General features: G+C 42.6%; 2 protein-coding genes across 3 annotated transcripts in view; both read left to right on the top strand.

Moving 5' to 3' along the window:
• The window catches only part of LOC135196223 (uncharacterized), an 89,875-nt gene that overhangs the window by 50,147 nt on the left and 17,026 nt on the right, over positions 1-22,702 (top strand). The window contains exon 3 of one of the 2 annotated variants that reach the window (XM_064222868.1): positions 18,258-18,393. The exons of the other annotated variant lie outside the window; for it this stretch is intronic. Within the exon in view, the coding sequence (XP_064078938.1) occupies positions 18,258-18,393 (136 nt within the window). The remainder of the gene's footprint in view (positions 1-18,257; positions 18,394-22,702) is intronic. 2 annotated transcript variants of the gene reach the window in all.
• On the top strand, positions 1,853-4,020 carry LOC135196468 (uncharacterized). Its single transcript, XM_064223321.1, has 2 exons — positions 1,853-2,757; positions 2,905-4,020. The coding sequence occupies exons 1-2, from the start codon at positions 2,590-2,592 to the stop codon at positions 4,018-4,020; spliced, it is 1,284 nt and encodes a 427-aa protein (XP_064079391.1). The 5' UTR covers positions 1,853-2,589.

The raw sequence follows: 22,702 nt of genomic DNA, 5'->3' as shown, positions 1-22,702 counted from the left end.
TTCCAGTTCTACCTTTTTACGAGCTGCTTCCTGTTCTCTCTGAGCTTCCTCTCTTAAGATGGCAGTTTCTTTCTCCGCAATAGCCAGTTTTGTTTTAGCAGCTTCTGCTTTTGCTTGCTTACATCTCGTGGTGCAGACTAGTCTCTCTTAGTTTTATTAAAGCAAAATCCTTTTTTCTCCAGTTAGGGTTCAAGAGGTCGTTGAAGGTAGTCAGGTCCTTGGAACTTTCGGCTGTCCTGGCAGCCTCCAAGAATTCAATATAGTATGTGTGGGCCTGTCAACTGTATTCTTCATAGGTTTGTATAATCTTCTCATCAACAGAATAGAGAACGCTGACATTCTCATGCATTTTGTTTGTCTCTTGTAATCAAGAGTCATCTGTGTTCCACATGTGTGCTAAGGTGTCTGCATATTTTTGCCTTTGCACACGTACACCTCACTGCCTTTCTCTATTAAAGTACAAATCCTATGCTCAGAGTGGGTGCTCAAGTCTAGGCCGACCTCTGTAGTTGCTGTATTGTTTAACTGATCCACATTGAAATATACATGTTACTATGCTAAGAAGAAATTAGCCTAATGGCCTTTTTTCTAAACTACCACCTTCGACGAAGAAGTGCTTCGTCCCCGAAATGGTATTTCTGGGCTTAACCCGTGTCGCCCTGTGAAATGGTTCCTTTGATACTATTTCTTAGGTATAAATATTGCTATTCATCCTAGAGAAAAAAGAAACTATATAATGCCAAGATAAATGGCTCGCTCACCTCTAATAGAAGTGTCGGTATAGTAAGGAGCGAGTGGAATCACTACCAGAGGTCCCTTGCCATTTAGCTTCTTCCTTCGACAAAACTCCCAACTACAGAGGAGCCGTGCTACAGCTCCCGGTACTCTCTACTACTACCGTGAGCGCCTCCGACACCTGTGACGTCATTCCTTTGATAGCCGCCATCGCCGCCACACGTTGCTTTTTTCTCTGTGTTGTGCGATCGCTTTCTGAGGTTTTTTCAAGATATCTTCAGCTTCTGCTTCTAAGTTAAGTACTGTTTGGGGTTACTGATCTCATTTTATGATGATCTACGTGTTTTTTATATGTTCGGAGCCTTATCGGCCCGGTCTGTCCCTCGACCGCATGGCAGTAAGGGTTCTGTCTTTCGGTCTCCCATACCGTTAGGGATTTCCCTTTTTCACAGTACTATTGATATGGTTACTTATACATAGTTTCTATATCTTTTATGCAGTTAGCTTGCTAGTTAGGCCTTCACGGGGCACGCTCCGACCGCACGTTTCGGACTTTAGCTTAGCTATGCCTTACGTTTGTTAGGAGTTTTTATCAGTCATGGTCTAGAGCATCATATCATACTAATTATTCTTATGTTCCTTCTTGCCTACTCTAGTTCCTGATTACCGTTAAATCTTACTAGTAGGTACTAGGTTAGGCTAGCATACACCATTCTTCGGACTGGCGATTAGCCTAACCCTGTTATCACTGACCTTACCGTTAGGTTAGGCTAACATACCCCAATCTTCGGATTGGCGATTAGCCTGCCCTCCTTCTCTTGAACTAGAGGTTAGGTTAGGCTAACATACCCCATTCTTCGGATCGGCGATTAGCCTATTCGTGTTCTCCGTGTTAGCCTAGCTTTAACATATCGCATTATATTATATGTTTTGATTTAATTTATTTTATCATAAGTAATCCTAATATATCAGTTATATTAGATTCGAACTTGTTGTTCCGATGGACCTTCCCCACCTCGTGTTTATCACCTGGCTGGGAAGGCTGCTGGTCGATCGCGGTGAGCCACCCGGTTACGGGGTCCTCCACCCGTCCCCTCCATCCCCCCCTCCACACATTGCCACCCACGCCAATGGGTGTTGACTCGTTTCTCACAGCTAGCGTCCGAGTCTGCATGAGAGGGGGTGACTCACGGGGCTTGTGGGGAGTTCCCCCTACTGGTGCTCTCACTCATCACATGCCTCAGGGGCTCGGGACCTTCTCCCCCTACCTCCTCCGACCTTAACTGGCCGCAGGGGTTGGAAGGTTCCCCTACCCCAAGTACTTCCCTACCCTTCCCCCCCCAGTTCAGTCCGGCGGTAATACTCCGCCGCTACCGAACAACAAGAGAAGGGGGAGGGGACCACTGGGAGCCTATCCACCTAGGATAGTTCACACGAGCACTTGCTGATATGATGGTTTTCTGTTACTTTTAAGGACCTTTTGTTGTTACTCCGGGGGTTTTTAGTTCTACCTCTTGTCCTATCCCTTACTTCAACAGAAGTTTGACCTTGCTCACTCAGTATTCTCAACTCCGGGCCCGACAGAGTTTATTTTACCCATATAACAAGTGAGCCTAGGCGGAGGCAGAGACTATTCCCCCCCTCGTAACTATTCTACGTGGTTTTAAGTGCATGCCCCTACTTTAAGTCCTTATTCATACGGAGCGAGCCTTAGAGCTTACTCCGGCAGTTTCTTTTGCATGCCACTTATACGTAGAACACTATCCGTCGGTCCTACTCCGGCACCCCCGGATATTTTGCATATTTTTACCACCGGAGGTTGTCATTGGTACTCATGTATCCTTTGACTTACAGATGTCGTGCTGCCAGGAGATTGGGTGCAGTGCCATCCTTCAAGACCCATGCGGCCATATAGTTTGCCGCTCCCATGCTGGATGCGCAGTGAAGGTGGAGGACTTTCTAGTTTGGTACCATGAAGCCTGCCAAACCTGCTACTTGCTAGTAGGCGATGCCTCACTAGTAGTAAGTTTCTTAGCACTATTTTCATTCATCACCTGGAATACTTGTTATTATTGTATATATTTCACATGTGGGATACATATTCATATAGTCTCAACACAACAGACATTCCTCCCCTACCCTTTCCCTAACTCTAGACCTTTCTTACAGGGATCTGACGAGGAGAAGAAGAAGGCTTTGACTACCCTCAAAGCATGGGTGGGAGGATTTGGCCGAAACTCGAAAGGCCGCCCCTACATCCTTACCCAGGACATGGCTGACCTGATATTCCCCGGAGCCAAGAAAGGATCAGTGGTGGACCCCGTAGTGGCCGCCCCCTTGCTGGCCGACCTCCAAGTCATGATCTCCCTTCAGGATGGGGACTTTCCAGAGGATGTAGCGGAAGACTTCGCGGCAATGAACCTCGACGTTGAACCCATGGCTATAGACTCGATGTGTACAGGTAAGGGTGTAGTAGGGGCAGCTTCTACAGGTTCTCAGGGCCCTTTCCTGAGTTCCCTTTCTCCATCACCTTCCACTGATCCTTCTACTTCTACTTCTTTCCGGGGCTTCACTGAAGACCAGCGGTCTGTCCGTCCTAAGGTTGCTTTTGTGATCCCCAAGGCTAAGTCGACTGAGGAGAAACTTAAGAAGTCTCTCCCCAAGAAATCGGTCATCTTGGCAGACGCTGTAACTCCAGCTCACCACCCCGGAACAGTTAAATCAAGGGATGCCTCTTCGTCAGCGTCGAGGTCCCCCAGACGTAAATCTCGTAAGGATCGGGTTCAAGTCCCTCCTTTCGATCCCGAATCCTTCTCGGCCAACATCCTGGAGCAGGTGGGAGTTATCGTAGGGTCCTTGGTAGACAACAAGGTCGGCTCGGTACTCTCCCAGCTCTCCAGTTCTGTTGCGTCTTCCGGCCAGTCGATCCAATCGCTGGTGGAACGGCTGGCTGCTCAGGAGAATGCCATCGCCGGGATTCAAACCACGATCACGGCAGGATCCCCCCTAGCTGTGCCACCTTCTCCTCTCCCAATGCCAGATTCCAGCCAACTGCCGGAATTCAAGGCGGCCAATCCTTCGAGGATTGCCTCATATGACCCTTTTTGTCAACGGAATGTTGACCATCGAAGGCATCGGAACTCGAAGGCGGGAAGACTTCGAGTTCCACTGACTAACGGAAGCAGCCATGATGAGAGAGGACAAAGTTCCCAAGGAGACAGTCATCCTTCCGAGGGAACAGGCGCAGCAGACTCTACTGAGAAGCCTAGAGGAATGGGGATGTGAGAACACCCGCATCACAGCCTTTAGAAGTCCCTTCACCATTTTCACTCCGGTGAAAGGGACTCCGCTACCACTCACCCTTAAGGTAGTGGAAGCATTCAGGCAGCCCTGAAGGACGAGCCCCTGCCTCAACTCCGGGAGACGGAACCCACCTCTCTCCTGGTCCCAGGCTCCGAGACATACTTCGAGGGGGCAGTTCCTACTTTCTCAGTAGGAAAACTCAAGGCGGACTGTGCCACCACTCTCTTTAGTGAGAGACTTCCCAGGTTGTCGGACTCCCTCATCCAGACGGAGTACGACGCCCGGACTAGGCTCGCGAGATCCCTTTCCTCTATGACTATGGCGGAGATGACGGCTCTTGTATACCAACAAGAGCCGTTGTTTAAGGTAATGGCTAAAGGTCTGCTGCACACCATGCAGTGTGACCTTTACGACTTCCTAATAGCCTGGAGGAATTGCAGGAAGCACGTTCTGGCGGAAGCTACAATCCGCCATGAACCAAACAAGCTGATAGCTTCCTCAATTTGGGGGACGGACCTCTTCCCAGCACCAGTGGTAGCAGAGGTCCTACATGAGCTTCGAAAGTCAACCAATGCCTCAAAGTCAGATGGGGACTGGTAACGAAGCGGAGACAGGAATCTTCTGGTCCAAATCAAAGGATCAAGAAGAAACCAAGGAAGTTCTCTCCCTTCCAGCCTCCTCAGCAGACGTTGGTTCAGGCACTCCCAGCACCACAAGGGCAACCACCGTCGAAGGGTCAACAGCAATATCTTGTCCTGACCCCGCAGTCCCAGGAACCCCAACCCTCTACTTCCTTTGCTGTCTCTCCAGCCTACAACTCCACCTATGAAAGCCAGAACTTTCAAGCTTTCAATAGGTTCGCGAGAGGTAGCAGAGCAAGAGGAGGTGCCTCTCAGTTCAGAGGGTCCGGCAGGGCTGCAAGCAGGGGAAGAGGTTTCCGAGGAGCAAGAGGTGGCCGCCCCTCGGCAAACCAGCAGTGAGAGTCCCAAAGGTAGGAGGGAGACAGTACCTCTTCCGCCAGCGGGGGGGGTGGGGGTTTTCAGCCTTGGGCTCAGAGTATAGTGACCAAAGGCCTAGGTTGGAGTTGGCTAGAGGGCCCTTCTCCAACCAACAGATTCTATCAAGCACCAACAACGGAATTGGTAGAGTATACCCAAGACCTCCTTCTCAAAGGAGTAGTCTCAAGAGTCAACAATTTAAAATTTCAAGGACGCTTGTTCAGCGTGCCAAAGAAAGACTCGGAAAACCAAAGAATCATCCTCCAGACTGTCCATCTGAACTTATACATTCATTGCGACAAGTTCAGGATGCTGACCGTTTCGCAGGTACGGACCTTACTTCCCCGTGGGGCCGTCACAACCTCTATAGATCTTACAGATTGCCTACTATCATGTTCCCATAAGCCCAGACCTTCCGTCCATTCCTAGCTTCAAACTAGGCAACAGATCCTACTCCTTCAAAGTAATGCCATTCGTGCTCAACATAGCCCCCAAGATCTTCACCAAATTGGCGGAAGCAGTAGTGCAAGAGCTAAGGAAACAGGGAATAATGCTAGTGGCTTATCTGGACGATTGGCTTATTTGGGCAAAGAATGCAAGGAAGCAACGGTCAAAGTAATAAAATTCCTGGAACAATTAGGTTTCCAAATAAACAAAATCAAGTCCAGACTAACACCGGAATCTCGATTCCAGTGGTTAGGCCTTCAGTGGGACTTACAATCGCACACACTATCAATTCCGTCGTTGAAAAGGAAAGAAATAGCAAGAGCTACAAAGCAATTTCTCAAACAACAACAAACATCCCGGAGGTGCCAGGAGAGGATCCTGGGCTCACTCCAGTTTGCATCAGTCACAGACGTTCTGCTCAGAGCCAAACTCAAAGATATAAACAGAGTATGGCATTCAAAAGCGAATTGCAGGTCACGGGACAAACTAGCTTCTATCCCGGCGATCTTACGAAAACGTCTCCGCCCCTTTTGATGGTAATTGCTTCATAGCAAAGAAAGATAAAGGAAAGGAGAACGCATTTTCGAGAAGTTCGGCAGCAAGGAGGTTTTCGCGCCACTGTTGGAGGCGCCTATGTTCGTGGTTCCAGAATCGTCGGGCGTGTTGTGGATCTCGTTGTTACGTGATAAATGCCGCAATTTCTGATGCAATACCTCGTCTAGATTCATCTGAGAAGTTCTAGAAATCCCTGGAGTTGGTGACGTTCACCGTAGGCTCCGCCCCCAGAGTGCCGTATAAATACGACGAACGAACTTTGGAGAGGGGTGATCGTAAGAGAGAGAGAGATCGTAAAAGAGAGATCACCAGTTAGTCACAGAGAGCCAAAGATCAGATCATCAGTGAGAGATCAGCAGCAGCAGAGATCTTCCGTGAAATACGAGAAAAAGGAACCGACGAAGTATCAATCAAAAGAAGTTGTTCGAGAGTTGGTTGGATATTGGTCTAGTCGTCTTCCGGTGTGGACGGCCGAGTTGTCTCTACGTTGAGCAGACTTCGGAGAAGAAAAGGGGAGAGTTCCTGCCTTCCGAATAGACTATTTTCTGCAATATGGAGGCAAGAGGACGACTGCAATTGCCGCTCTACTTTCACGAAGCCACCTCTTCGAAGTGCCAAACTGTTTAGCAAGTATTCTTATTACCTCACTGTTTCCCCCAGTTCACTCAGTGTAAGATTCTATCTGTTTATGTAAATAGGAGATACCATTCTGCATTTACCTTTGTTAGTAAGCTTGGAAATAAACCTTTGTTGTGTTAGTGTTTCTTTCTATATTCATATCCCCAGTTTCAACTGTTTGTGTTGATAATTTTTTTTTTATTTCATATGGAACCTGAAGCGGACCTCCCTCAGAGGCCGTAACATTGTGTCGACCCTTTCAAGGATATTTCGACACCGTAAAATTGTCTCTGAGATATCTAAGAGTCTGTAACATTTGTGGCGACCTTGCCTAGGCTATCAACACTTTAACAGTTTGAAACAGGGAGAATATAGAAAGAATCAGGATGAGTGAGAGGGTGAAAGAGTTTATTGAGTCAGGTAAGCTCCTAGGTCTAGAGGGGAATGATCTCCGTGAGTATGTTGAGAAGAAAGAGAGAGAAAAGTATGAGAGAGATGAAAGAGCGGCTGAGAGAGAAGTAATGAAAATGCAGCAAGAGAGAGAAGTAATGAAGATGCAGCAAGATAGAGAAGCAATGAGGATGCAGCAAGAGAGAGAGATGTTGGTAATGCAGCAGGAAGAGAGAGAGAAAGAGCGTATGCATGAGCAGGAAGAAAGAGAAAAGGTACGTATGCATGAACAGGAAGAGAGAGAGAGAGAAAGAGCGTATGCATGAGTTGGAAATTGCTCGGTTAAGGGAAAGTACTCGTAACAGTCGGACAGGCGAAAACGAAACTGATAGGTTGGGTATCAGTTCAGTGTTAAAATTAGTACCAAAGTTCGATGAGGAAGATGTTACGACATATTTCATGTGTTTTGAGAAGTTAATGGAACGAGTAGGTTCTCCTAAAGAAACGTGGACTTTATATTTGCAGTCAGTTTTGAGTGGTAGGGCGCATACTGTGTATAGTTGCATGTCTAAGGAGGAATGTGATGATTACGATATCGTGAAAGAAACTGTTCTTAGCGCATATAGGTTAGTACCGGAGGCATATCGTAAGAAATTTAAAAATTTGAGAAAGGATGAAAATATTACGTATGTAGAATACGGTAAGAAGTTAGATAGGCTGTTTTTTGATTGGTTAACTTCTGCTAAGATTGAGGATTTTGATAGTTTGAAGAACTTAGTGTTGTTAGAAAATTTCAAAGATAACGTATCCCCTGAGATTAAACTTTATATAGAGTATAGGCGAGAAGTATCTTTTGCAGGAGCAACTAGGCTAGCTGACGAATATAGTCTAACTCATAATTTGAGTGTTAATAAGAAACGAAATGATTCTTCTTCTGGTAGAGTACAAAGCAGTAAAGGTTTCAGTCCTAGTAATAGCAATGCGAGTAAAAGTGACTATTCCTGTTATACATGCGGAAAACCTGGTCATACGTCTAAGGTTTGTAAGAGTAGAATGGCATATAGTGGCTCAGAATTAACTTGTTTCCGATGTAATGGGAAAGGGCATTTAGCGAGGAATTGTGCAGTAGAAAGGAAGGACGGTAAGAAACCAGTATCGCTAGTTAACCTTTCGTCAAGTAGGGATGATGTGATGAGAGAAACTAGGAAAGTTTTTGGTGAATTCTGTCGGAAGGGGCGTAGTTTGCCTCTCTTGGAGGAGTAGATTCGAGAGAAGTGGTCTTGCTTCGAGACACAGGGGCTGCTGTCTCACTTATTCGAAGAGAGTGTGTGCCGAACAGGGCAGAAATCAATATGGAAGAGGAAAGTTATGATTTAGGTGGATTTTCCTTAACACTTGTGTTCTTTGTCCTTTGTTGAAGTTGAATTTAGAAAGTCAGGTAGTGTCAGGAGAAGTAAAACTTGCAGTTGTGGACAGTTTGCCCGTTGAAGGCATTGACATTATTGTCGGTAATGACTTAGCTTTATCCAAGAATGTGAATCCTGTTGTGAGGAATATTCCAGTGCCTGAAATGGTAGTAACTAGGTCGGGTTTAGATACAGACATAGACTACGATCATAATTTGTTCGTGGAGTCGAACGAGTGTGATAGAGGTAGCGAGGTTGATCTTGGCATGAATGGGGCTGAGAGACCTAACTCTATCGTTGACAGTGAGAGCCAAGGGGAAGCGTAGCTGTCGAGAGTACAGGGGGTCCTCGAGTTACGATGTTGATCCGTTCTTACGATGCGTCGTAACACGATTTTCAGCGTAAGTCGGAACATTGAAAAATACCACATGATTTAATGTAAATACCTATCAATAACAACGAGAGAACAATTCCTTACCTTTATTAGTTTGATTGGCTTGCACACTGGAGAGGAAGCTGCGGTGCTGGAGAGACTGGGGGAGGTTAGTGAAGAGAAAAAGAACCTCCAGAAGTTGCTGGAGATGCTGAGGCAGGTGATTCAATTATTAGACCACTACGCTGCTTAGTTATCACTGTCGCTTTCATAGGAGCAGATCCTTTTCCCATGTTCAACGATGCCGCCTCTTATCTTTGATAATGGTTTAGCAACGGTCGAACGGCTAAGGCCAAGCGAGCGGCCAATGTTTGTTGGCGTTTCTCCCTTCTCAGATCGCTTTATAATGTCCACTTTAATTTCCATGGTGATGGCCTTTCTTTTCTTCGATGCATACCATCAGAAGAGTCCGCCTTGCGCTTGGGAGCCATAACAAAGAGCAAAAAGTTACAAAAACGATACAACACGAGGGAGAGAGAGGCAGTGTAAACAACCAAAATGGCGTTATGGGCGAGGAATGAGCGTAGCGAAGCGACGCCGTCCTCTCCCCCACAAAGCGTATTCTTCCGCCGTGTGCCCGGAACTAGTTCGCGTTGTTTACGTTGCTTACGACGCTAAACCGCGTAAGACGGAACGACGCAAAATATTATTTTTATATTTTTATGGGGGCGCGTTCGTAACCACGAAACATCGTAAGTCGAGACCAGCGTAACCTGAGGACTTACTGTAACGTAGTAAATGTACCAGTATCTAGTACTAGTTACGGTGATGAATTAGGTTCTAACGTTTCGGATAAGGATGAGCTAGTCAAGTTGCAGAAACAGGATGAGACACTAACCCGAATTTTTTAATATGAGCTGGATGGTGATCTCGATGATGTGTGTAAGGAAACTTTTTGTTTAAAGGACGAAGTTTTGTGTCGTTATGTTCGACCGAAGTCAGGTAGTAAAGGGGAAGTCACAGAACAATTAGTAGGTCCTAGGAAGCTTCGTGAACTAGTTTTGAAGCTAGCACATGATGAGCAAGGACATTTGGGAGTGAATAAAACTTTCAAGTGTATTAGTAGGGCGTACTTTTGGCCTAAAATGAAAAATGATGTAAAGAGGTATGTGTTAAGCTGTCATGAATGCCAAATTGCTGGGAAACCGAATCAAGTAATCCCCAGAGCTCCGTTGTGTAATATTCCTTCGGTAGGCGAACCTTTTGAGAATGTAGTTATCGATATGGTTGGACCTTTGCCTAGAAGTAAGGGAGGGAATATATATCTGTTGACGATCATTGATAGACTAACTCGCTATCCCGAGGCGGTACCCGTAAGAAGCGGCAACGCGAGGACCGTAGTTAAACGATTGTTGAATTATTTTTCTAAGTTTGGTCTGCCTCGTACTATTCAGAGTGATAATGGTAGTAATTTTGTATCCAAATATTTCAAGGATAGAATGAAAGAATTAGGCATCAAACTCGTAACTTCCACACCTTATCATCCCGAATCACAAGGCATTGTGGAGAGATTTCATCAAACGTTAAAGAGTTGCTTACGGAAATTGTGTAAGAACTTCGAACACGACTGGGAAGAAAATTTAAATTACCGTTCGTTTTATTAGCTTTAAGGTTAGCCCCGAGCGACACTACCGGATTTAGTCCATTTGAGCTTGTTTTCGGTCACACCGCTAAAGGTCCTTTGGAAATGTTAAAATGTAACTTAATGAATAAAGGAGGTAATGAGGATTACATCACTAATCTAGAGCATTATAAAAACAGTTTAAGGGATGCTTGGCAACTAGCGAAGGAGACCGAGAGGAAGAGTCAAGAGGAAACTAAACGAAAGCATGATCTAGAGCGAAAGAGAGACATCTCTGTGTAGGAGATAAAGTTTTTAGTATTAGTCCAGAAAGAAGGTCCCTCTTTATCGTATAAGTTCGAAGTCCTTTTTTGATTTTAGAGAAGAGGGGGAATCTGAATTATTTAATAGATATGGGTAAACGTAGAGCAAAGTGGCTGCACGTAAATTTGCTCAAGAAATATAACGAACGCCCCGTGCCTATAGTGACGGTGTCCCAGAAAGAAATTAGCTTTGAGAAAAACTCTGAGGTGCTTAAGAATTTCGAAGTTTTTAATCAGGGTTTAGATGAGGAAAAGGTGAGGGAAGTACGTAATGTTTTAGTGAATTATCCTGAAACTATTAGTGACAAACTAGGCCTAACCAATGTTTTAGAACATGATATTGAGTTGCAGGACACGAAACCCATTAGGCAAAGTCCATATCGTCTGAACCCAGAAAAGGCAGAATCTGTGAGGAAGGAAATTAGTTACATGCTAGATAATGATTTGATAGTACCTAGCGAGAGTGAATGGAGTTCCCCGGTAGTTCTGGTGAAAAAGGAAGATGGATCAGATAGATTGTGCATTGATTTCCGGAAGGTAAACAGTGTAACGAAGCAAAGTAATTTTCCCTTACCCAGGATTGACGATTGCTTAGATAGAATCGGAAATTTTCCAAGTTCATCTCAAAGCTTGATTTGGCCCTAAGGGTTCATTGGCAAGTACCTTTAAGTGAACGAGCCCGGAAAATTTCCGCCTTTATAACGCCATTTAGTAGTTTCGAGCCCAAAGTTATGGCTTTTGGCTTGAAGAACGCAGCCAGTACCTTCCAAAGGTTAATGAATAAAGTTTTAAATGGCATCAACAACTGTGTCGTGTACTTAGATGATCTTGTGATATTTTCAGAAACTTGGGAGGATCATGTAAGGAATTTGGCGAGAGTCTTGAGGGCCCTTGCTAAAGCTAATCTCGTTCTTAATCTAAAGAAGTGCGAATTTGGGAAAGCCTCTATTACTTATCTAGGACATAAGGTAGGTCTTGGTAAAATCTGTCCAAAGGATCGGAACATAGAAGCTATCGTGAATTTCCCAATCCCAACAACTAAAAAACAGGCCATGAGATTTCTCGGAATGGTTTTGTATTTCCGTAGATTCGTACCAAATTTCTCGGAAATAAGCGCTCCCATAACTAATCTGTTTAAGAAAGGACGCAGTTTTGTATTTGATGACGCGGTCTACTCATAACCTAGGACCAGTGCGGGTGGTGGAAGCCTTCAACAAGTTAAAGGCTATAATGATTCACGAGCCAGTTCTATTATTACCAGATTTTGGTAAGGAATTTAATTTAGCGATCGATGCCAGTGATATTGGCGTAGGAGGGGTTTTGTTGCAAGAAGTGAATGGGATGAAACTCCCAGTTGCCTATTATTCAAAGAAACTGAATAAAGCGCAACAGAACTATTCCACTATTGAAAAGGAATTTTTTGGTTTAGTTACAGCCTTGCAACACTTTGAGATTTACGCGCGTAGCGGTTCTGTTTTAACTGTGTATATGACATAATCGTTAGTTTATTTGGAGAGGTTTAGGAACAAGAATAAACGTCTAATGCGTTGGAGTTTAGAATTACAAGACTATAACCTGAAGATAGTTCATATAAAGGGAAAGGATAACGTATTATCTGATAGCCTCTCTAGAGATTTCTCAGAATGAGTAGCCTAACAACCGTTTTCTGTTATCGCACGACTGAGTGTGTAAGTGGAGAAGTGTGTGTGTTTGACTGGATTAAAGCTTTATGCAGAATTGTTTCCCCGCTGTTTAATTCTTGCTTCTCTTTAGAAAAAACTAAAATCATTTGATTTCATTTATTTTCTCTTTTGGGGGGGCGTGTGATGGTAATTGCTTCATAGCAAAGAAAGATAAAGGAAAGGAGAATGCATTTTCGAGAAGTTCGGCAGCAAGGAGGTTTTCGCGCCACTGTTGGAGGCGCCTATGTTCGTGGTTGTTCCAGAATCGTCGGGCGTGAGAAACGCCGCGATTTCTGATGCAATACCTCGTCTAGATTCATCTGAGAAGTTCTAGAAATCCCTGGAGTTGGTGACGTTCACCGTAGGCTCCGCCCCCAGAGTGCGTATAAATACGACGAACGAACTTTGGAGAGGGGTGATCGTAAGAGAGAGAGAGATCGTAAAAGAGAGATCACCAGTTAGTCACAGAGAGCCAAAGATCAGATCATCAGTGAGAGATCAGCAGCAGCAGAGATCTTCCGTGAAATACGAGAAAAAGGAACCGACGAAGTATCAATCAAAAGAAGTTGTTCGAGAGTTGGTTGGATATTGGTCTAGTCGTCTTTTTTTTTTCCCGGTGTGGACAGCCGAGTTGTCTCTACGTTGAGCAGACTTCGGAGAAGAAAAGGGGAGAGTTCCTGCCTTACGAATAGACTATTTTCTGCAATACGGAGGCAAGAGGACGACTGCAATTGCCGCTCTACTTTCACGAAGCCACCTCTTCGAAGTGCCAAACTGTTTAGCAAGTATTCTTATAACCTCACTGTTTCCCCCAGTTCACACAGTGTAAGATTCTATCTGTTTATGTAAATAGGAGATACCATTCTGCATTTACCTTTGTTAGTAAGCTTGGAAATAAACCTTTGTTGTGTTAGTGTTTCTTTCTATATTCATATCCCCAGTTTCAACTGTTTGCGTTGATAATTTTTTTTTTATTTCATATGGAACCTGAAGCGGACCTCCCTCAGGCCGTAACATTGTGTCGACCCTTTCAAGGATATTTCGACAACGTAAAATTGTCTCTTGTGATATCTAAGAGTCCGTAACACCCCTGGACGGAGACAAAGAATCTTTCAAAAGCAATTCCTCTACAGTTTCCTCCTCCATCATTAGTGATCCACACGGACGCCTCACTAACAGGGTGGGGAGGATACTCCCCGCACGAAAAAGTTCAAGGAACTTGGTCGTTAACATTCCACCAGCTACATATCAATGTACTGGAAGCCATGGCAGTATTTCTCACACTGAAACGACTCCGTCCGCCCAAGAACTCACATTTCAAACTAGTTCTGGACAGTGCAGTAGTAGTACACTGCATCAACAGGGGCGGATCCAAGTCAAGCCACTTGAACCACGTCATGATAGCCATCTTCTCTCTGGCAAACAAAAACAAATGGCACCTGTCAGCCACTCACTTGGCAGGGGTCAAGAACGTAGTAGCAGACGCTCTATCTCGCTCCGTTCCGTTGGAATCGGAGTGGGCACTGGACAGGAGTTCGTTCGATTGGATCAGTCTACAAGTCCCCGGACTTCAAGTAGACCTCTTCGCCACGGAGTCAAACCACAAACTCCCTTGTTACGTGGCACCCAACCTCGATCCTCTAGCATATGCTACGGATCCAATGATCCTCGATTGGAACAAATGGAAGAAGATTTACCTCTTCCCTCCGGTGAACCTTCTCATGAAAGTTTTAAACAAACTCAGGACGTTCAAGGGCCAAGTAGCTCTAGTAGCTCCCAACTGGCCCAAGAGCAATTGGTTCCCTCTACTTCTCGAGTTGAGACTCCGACCCCTACGGATTCCCAACCCCAAACTAACCCAGTTAGTGCAAACTCGGACTGTGTCCGCTTCCTCAAGAATTCAGAAAACCCTAACTTTATGGATTTTCTGAAATTTGCAGCTATGAGGAATGCAGAAATTGATCCCCAGAATATTTCATTCTTGGAATCAGATAAAAGAGAATCTACCCTGCGTCAATATGATTCATCTGTTAAGAAACTAGCAGAGTTCCTTAAGGTGTCAAACTCTCAAGTCATGACAACGAACCTAGCAATAACTTTCTTCAGATCATTGTTTGAGAAAGGTTTAGCAGCAAGCACTATCAATACGACCAAATCAGCTCTTAAAAAGATCTTCCAATTTGGTTTTAGCATAGATCTTACGGATTCTTACTTTACATCCATACCAAAAGCTTGTGCTAGATTAAGACCATCAACGAGACCTAAAACAGTCTTTTGGTTCTTAAATGATGTCCTCAAACTGGCCTCGGACATTAACAATGACTCTCGCAATTATATATCTCTCTTGAGGAAAACCCTATTTTTATTAAGTTTAGCCTCAGGAGCTAGAATATCAGAACTGTCAGCCTTATCAAGGGAACCGGGTCACTTTGAGTTCCTTTCCTCGGGCCCACGATTTTAGGGCAGTGGCCACATCTATTAATTATTTCCAGCATTTGAATTTTGACGATCTTAAGAAATATACAGGCTGGAAATCTCCGACAGTTTTCAAACGATACTACCTAAAACCCTTTGAAGCCCTCAAATTTCCAGCAGTGGCAGCTGGAAACAGTTTCTCCTGACTTAATAATTCTTATAACTTCTTATAGCCTTCCCTTCTGCCTGACCCTTTGCACCCTTACTTAGTTTAGTCGCCTCTATGTATTCTGTTACCTTGAGTATTGCTGTTGTTCATCATTCAGTGGGATTCAGTTCCATTGTTTATGTATAAGTCAACTTATGATCCTGCTCTTTTGCCTACCCTGTATATAATTTACTTGTTTGATAGGCTAATTAATTTTAAGTTCTAACCCATGTTTAAGGGTTCATACTATTAACCTTAATTGTAAGACTGTAATTTAAGTTGATCATTATACTATTAACCTTACAGGTGTTTATTTTTACCTTCTTATTTATCTGTACTGTCCCTCAAGCTTGGTGTTTTAGCATTCTCTGGTACTATTTCACAGGGCGACACAGGTTAAGCCCAGAAAAGGGATTTTGACGAAGGAAAAATCTATTTCTGGGCAACGACCTGTGTCGCCCTGTGAAACCCCACCCTGTAGTTAGATTGTCCTCACCCAGCTTACCCCAAGCTTGGAGGCTATCTTCAGGAATGACGTCACAGGCGTCGGAGGCGCTCACGGTAGTAGTAGAGAGTACCGGGAGCTGTAGCACGGCTCCTCCGTAGTTGGGGGTTTTGTCGAAGGAAGAAGCTAAATGGCAAGGGACCTCTGGTAGTGATTCCACTCGCTCCTTACTATACCGACACTTCTATTAGAGGTGAGCGAGCCATTTATCTTGGCATTATATTGTTTCTTTTTTCTCTAGGATGAATAGCAATATTTATACCTAAGAAATAGTATCAAAGGAACCATTTCACAGGGCGACACAGGTCGTTGCCCAGAAATAGATTTTTCCTTCGTCAAAATCCCTTTATTGTGCCATAAAAAGCCTCTTCCTGCCGAAGGCGAAGATGATCGAAGCCTGAAAATTATTGGAAACGAAGACCATCTCTTAGCTCACCTCTTCGTATATTTTTTGTAAACTTAAAAGAGAACGGCATAACTAATGTATTTGAACATATAAACACATGCCAAATATTTTAGCAGTCCATATTTTTCAGTACTTCAATGTATATATGGTCTTATTTACATTCTTGTAAAAGACTGTCTTTGTACATAAAAGACCTCACGTTCCCAAGTTGCTGGCTGTCGGCAGTTTATGAACTTCAGAAAGTTGTAACAGAATCGTCTTTCACCTCCTCTTGACTCTTGGATTATATTTTAATCAGCACAACGTATTTTAGTTCAGCAAAACAACTGTTGCAAAATAAATGAAGATGAAAAGAGCCACAGATTCATGAACTTTTCTAAACTATTTCCAACCAATCAGCTTCAAGGAATGGTCGGGATGTAATCAGTAGGTGGGCTTAGCTGTAAAGCCAGCTGGACTCTGCTGTAGTAATTGTATTAATGCACAAAACAATTGTGATGCGAAATGTTTGTGTATCATTCCAGGATACCAGCCCTTCACCGATGTTTTTAAAATACCGCTTCATGAGTTCACGAGCAGGGTCTTCATCACACAAGGAAGGTGGTAGTTTCAAAATATGGCCCTAAGAGATCTCTGATTACCCTAAATTAGGGTATTTTATCCTAAAGTGGAAGCACTGGTTTGTTTGTTTACCTCTTCCAGCATACCAACTGTCCCGAACAATGCCTCTTCAAAGAAGAGCTTTGTCGTTGTTTATAAAATACTGCCAGACGAAGAGATTTCATGAAGAGCCTCTTTATCGAAGCAGAAGATGGTGGTTTAAAAATATGGCCCCAAGTGTTTTCCAATGTTGGGAAGAACGTTGTTCTAGGCGAGAGGTTGACAGATGAGATACATTACCCATAGGAACACATGCATGTGTAAGAGAGACACAGGCATGGTCCAAAAAGCAAAAAAGTGAAGATGGTCTTTTGTTTTTTGGGGAGAGGAGCAGCAACAGAGTCTTTAATCCTCTAACATCTGATGGGGAAATGAACAGGAGGAGAAGATGAGGATGAAGAAGACAAAGGAGATCTATGCCACCTTCTATGAAGAACATGTTTGTACTTCGTGTCAAACATAGCCTGAATGAAAGTTCCGCAGTAGAGGCAGCAACAGATGACGCCATACCAGAACCCAGCTGTGATGTCACAGGAGCAGACAAACTCTGTACAGGAGCTGTTAGTACTTCCATAGCCTGAGCGGGAGGTGACCAAAGATAATGCACTGTAAGTACTAATGGCATCACACTAGGTGATGTAGCATAAGACCCACAGAGTGGAGGCCAGGAGGGCTAGGAACTGTTAATGAGGCAGACTAATCAATGGACGAAATAGGAAGGGGTCAAACCTTCCAAGGAAGGAGAAGCAACTGGAGGAGGCCTAGGCAAGGGAGAAGTAGAACAATGAGGAGCCTGAGAAACATCCATCGAAGTAGGAGAAAACTCTTCCTAAGATGGCACCTCCAACTTCTTGTTTTGTTTGTTTGTATGGTGCTTTTACGTTGCATGGAACCAGTGGTTATTCAGCAATGGGACCAACGGCTTTATGTGACTTCCGAGAATCGAACCCGCGACCACCGAGGTGGGACGCTAATACCATACCAACCACACCACTGAGGCACTTCTCCAACTTCTTGTGCTGCCTCTTCTTGGTGAAAATCCTCCATTGCTCAGGAGACCAAGAACAACACTCAGGACAAGAGTTACTCACGTTATAAACATTCAATCTGCTTCTACTGCAGGTGTTGAAATGAGTAGTTGCCTATACCTGGACATTTCCTCACACACACAAAACATCACTGTACACAAAAACACAGCAAAAAAAAACGGGCAAATGGAAAAGCCAGCTTTAGGGAGGAGAGCAAAAGAGACGTCCTCCTCTGAAGGCAGTAAGAAGAAAACTAATAGTCATGGGGTTGAGACTGGGTCGCCGGCTGCTTCCTTCCTCATCTCTGTGACGGATGCCAGATGCCACCAATTCCTCGCATAAATAATTCTTATTGTTTTTTACCAGTTTCCAACTGGTACCCGAGAATTTATCCCAATGTTAAAACTGCAGGTTATTTCTGTGAAACCAGCCCAAGAATAGCCATTATTGGGCTCAGAGGTCTGGATAAACTAATCCTATATAATAATAATCATTGTTCTGTGAAAAATACAAATTAATTTTAAATTTGTCATTTTACAGTTTAAACACTGAACAATACGTTGGTTAATTGTTTTTCTACTTAGGCCTGGGCGTGGCATTTGGATTCGACCAAGAGCAGGAGCAAATAAAAGAATATGGAAGAAGAATAGGAAGAGACGATACCGTGCTAAAACTCATGTGTTTTGTAATGCCACCCAGTCACATATGCTGGATAAAATGGTAAGATGTTGTAATTAAATATCTACAGAATGTTGCTGTCAATTGTACCATAAAGCTAATGATATTGCAGTTGCTAATTCAGATCAGATTGATTTTAAACAACTTGGTGGCAAATCAGGAAAAGCAGTATCATTACTTGTCCAAAACATTTATGCACTTATAAGTTTGAATTAGACGTGGAAAAGAAGTATTATCACTTATCCAAAAAATTTATGCACTTATAATAGTTTGAATTTTAATGTGGAATGCTATATATATATATAAGACTACCTCCCCTTAGGTTAATGCCCAAAAGGTCCTTTGGAGTGTCCCTCGGACCCCCAGCTGTATTGTCTTACTTTCCAGCCATTCTTTTTGGTCTGTTCTCACCTAACTATCCAACTTCTTTTTCAGCATTAGATATAGGATTTGCTGCCATTTCATCATATTTTTTTTTATACTAAGTAAATGCTACTGTTTTCACAGTGGAACTGTGTATGAAAAATTTAGCACTAAAATTAGTAGACCCTTGACTCACGAACACAATCCGTTCCTAGACCTTGGTCGTGTTCGAAATTGTTCATGATCGGAGCTAATTTCCCCATAAGGTTTAATGGGAATAATATTAATTGGTTCTCGACCCCTACGAACCAATATATATTATGTATATTTGCCTTATTTTACAGATAATGTAAAAAGTCAGTGTAAAAAACCTTAATATATCTAATAATATAATTTAAAATGGTAAACTAACACTATAAAAACGTTTGTAAAGTGAACACTTACTATGACTGGCGAGACTTCTGGCTTGACGGACAAGAGAAGAGGAGGGTGGTGGGTGGGGAGGAGGTTATTGTGCGGAAGGAGAACCCTCCCCCATCCAGGTCGGGGAGATCTCGTTCCGGAGATTCAACTCTTCTAGGTTTTTTTGGTGAACGTTTAATCACAAACTTATCCAATGTCTGTTGCCTTTTCCTTCCTTGCATAACTTTTCTGAAATGGCTCATTAAATTTCATTGAGCAATAATTCACGATCCTGTTTCTCAATGTTAACCCACTTCAAAATTATTTTTTCTGCCTCTTCGAGGGTTTGCGATCTCATCTGGTTAGTACTGTCACTCCCTTCGCAACATTGCTTCTTTAATGGCATCCTTGTTTTTCAAAATTGTCGAAATTGTCGACTTGGCCATCTTGTCTCACTTGCGATATCGGTCACGCAAACACCACGTTCAAACTTTTCTATAATTTCTTTCTTTATTTCAATGGTTATCTTCCTCTGCACCCTCTTCTCACCATCACTCTTCACTTTCTTACTTTCACCACCACTCTTCACTTTTCTTAAGGGCCCATTATGAAGAAAATCACAAGTTTTAGCGCAAAAAATGCTAAGTGAATTGACGAACGTCTTGTACACAATGAGATGAGACAAAGAGCGATGCGTGGGTGACGCCGTGCGTGGGCGGCTGGAGGATGGCTGGTCCCATGGCAACTCAAACGCTCTCACGTGTGCTGGGCGATTTCGCGCATTTTTCAAATGTTTGTGTCTAAAAATTAGTTTGTGAAACAAGTGAATTGTTATTTTCCAGAAATTTCCAGCATTTTTCAAATGTTCATGTCTCAAAATTAGTTCATGACCCAAACAGAATTTTTATTTTCCGCATTTTTTTTTTGTTCGTATCTCAAAGTTAGTTCGTAAGTCAAGGGTGAAATTTTACCTATAATTTTGGTCGGGGATCGAGTTGTACGTGGGTCAATGCGTTCGTGAGTCAAGGGTCTACTTTATAGAAATTATACTGTATGCTATCAGTTTTTTATATTCAGTGACTTAGTACTAATGAAGCCCTTCAAACTATAGTCTTAAAAAATCTCATGTACAGTAAATGAAGTTAACATTCCACAAACTATATGAAGCTATGTAAACATTGAAATAATTGTTAGATCCATGTCCATTGATGCTGATTAAGCTGCTAATGATGCATTATGTATGAACAGGTAAAATTTAATCATGGTCATTTATTTCTGAAATAATTGGCAGACTTTACTGAAGAATGGCTTGATAACAACAAATTAAAGCAGATGAATTCATTGGATTGTGGCATTCTTAGAAAAAAAAAATGCCACACCAAAGTAATTGTAGCTCATTTTCAGATCAGTCACAATTGCTTGCCATGGATACTTAATTAGACCACATAAGCTAATCCATGTATGCACAGAATGCAGGGCAACATTAGCAGTCAGCTTTCAAGCTTCAGCCACCTTGCTTGTACACTTGGAGTAACCCATGTTTTGAGTTCAAGGATGTATCCATTAAAACTGTTTATATATAATATATATATATATATATATATATTTTTTTATATATATAGATATATATATATATATATCTATATCTATATCTATATCTATATATTATACTATACAGTGTTCCCCTAGTATTCGCGTTCTCCGGATTCGCGGAATCACTGATTTGCGGATTTCTCTATGGACCATATCTACCCATTATTTGCAGGGGATTCGCCTATTCGCGGGATTTTCCATCGTCACCAATTAGTGTATTTTGATGTTATTTTCATGATTAAATGCATTTTATGGTACAAAAATTATTTACTAATTTTCAAATATTAATACGGATTAAGACTGTATCAGTAGTTTAATAAGATGAAATGATATCACATAGTAAAAATAATTTTTCTCTCTCTCTCTACTACAGAGATGTATGTTTTTTTTTGTATGATAAATAATTGATTTCATATTTTCTAATATTAATGTATACAGCAATAACATCAATTCATTAAAGAAAATACTAAAGTGAATTAGTAAGATTTTAGTTTATGAATTTGATAAATTGTATAAGAATGAAGGAAATCCCAGTCTTCTCTCTCAAACTCCAGGTACTAAAACTGTCAAACATATCAAGTAATGGGACAGAGGGGGAGGAGCTGTTGTGTTGTTGCCACCAAGTGTTCATGCAATTTCTCTCTCTCTCTCTTGTGGCTGCAAGTGTTAGAAGTATGTATGTACAGTGGTCCCCTGTATTCGCGGGGGAGGCGTACCAGACCCCCCGCGAATAGTTAGAATCCGCGAATGTTTGGAACCCCTATAAAAACGCTAAAAACAGCCTATTTTGTTAGTTAAAACTTAAGAAAAACCACTAAAAATTTTCATACTTGGTTTTTTTATTAGTTTTATCACAAAAAGTGCATTTTATGATGAAATTAATAACAAAAACCAGGAATTTATGGATATTTCTCATAGAAAAATACTGCGAATGCGCGAATTTTCCGCGAATAATGCAGGGAAACGTTCCCGAGAGAAATCTGCGAATGTGTGAGTCCGCGAATCCGGAGAACACGAATACGGGGGGTCCACTGTATGTACATGCGTATATACCTTTAAGGGTACTAATGTTTAGGATTACTTTGAAATTATATTGATACAGTCTCTAAGATTAATACATTAATATGATAATAATTTAAGGTAAATTTGATGTAGGATGTTACATAAGGTTTACATTTGGTCTCTCTCTCTCTCTCTCTCTCTCTCTCTCTCTCTCTCTCTCTCAGCAAAAGAATTTATATACAGACAAACATAATTGTTCAGTCCTCTCTTTCTCCCTTCTCTGGAATAGATATACGTATGTATTTATGGGAGGGAAAATAAGTGTTGCCTATAGAAGTTCCTTTCAATCTATTGATATTGTAATGAGTTTCTCTCTCTCTCTCTCTCTGTTATTGGCTGTTTATATATTTCTAATGGTAAAATGTTTAAGATGACTTTGGTATGATATTAATAATACCAATTCAATGGTATCTTTGATGTAGGATGATACTTTAAGTATACACTTGGTATTTGAACTTTCAAGATAGGCAGATATGGGCATTTTAGAGGGGAGTTCTAACTATTCGCGGGTTTGCACTATTTGCGGGTGTCCCTGATGCACATCCCCTGCGAATACGGGGAGAACACTGTGTATCTATATTCTATATATACAGTGGTACCTTGACATACGAAAGTCCCAGCTTACAAAAAATTCAAGTTACGAAAGCAAATACAAAGATTTATTTGGCTCTAAATACAAAAATAGTTCATGTTATGAAGGTTGTTGCTGCAAAGTCCCGAGATTCGCCCGGACCACCGATATCAATTTTAAAACTCGTGCGCCGCCAACTGAGTAGACTCGCCACCATCCTCCCGCTCTCCCATTGGTTCCTGATGCTAGTTACCGCTATAAGATCCTGCTCTCCTATTGGTCAGCATCATGCCTCTATGTAAGGCGTTCCTTGACCGTAAACACTGGAATTCGTTCCTTCACATATACGTATTTTGTGTT

The sequence above is a fragment of the Macrobrachium nipponense genome, chromosome 17, assembly GCF_015104395.2.
Source record: "Macrobrachium nipponense isolate FS-2020 chromosome 17, ASM1510439v2, whole genome shotgun sequence".
NCBI lineage: Eukaryota > Metazoa > Arthropoda > Malacostraca > Decapoda > Palaemonidae > Macrobrachium > Macrobrachium nipponense.
Note: the sequence above shows the minus strand (reverse complement) of the source record. Positions and strands in the feature narration are given on the sequence as shown.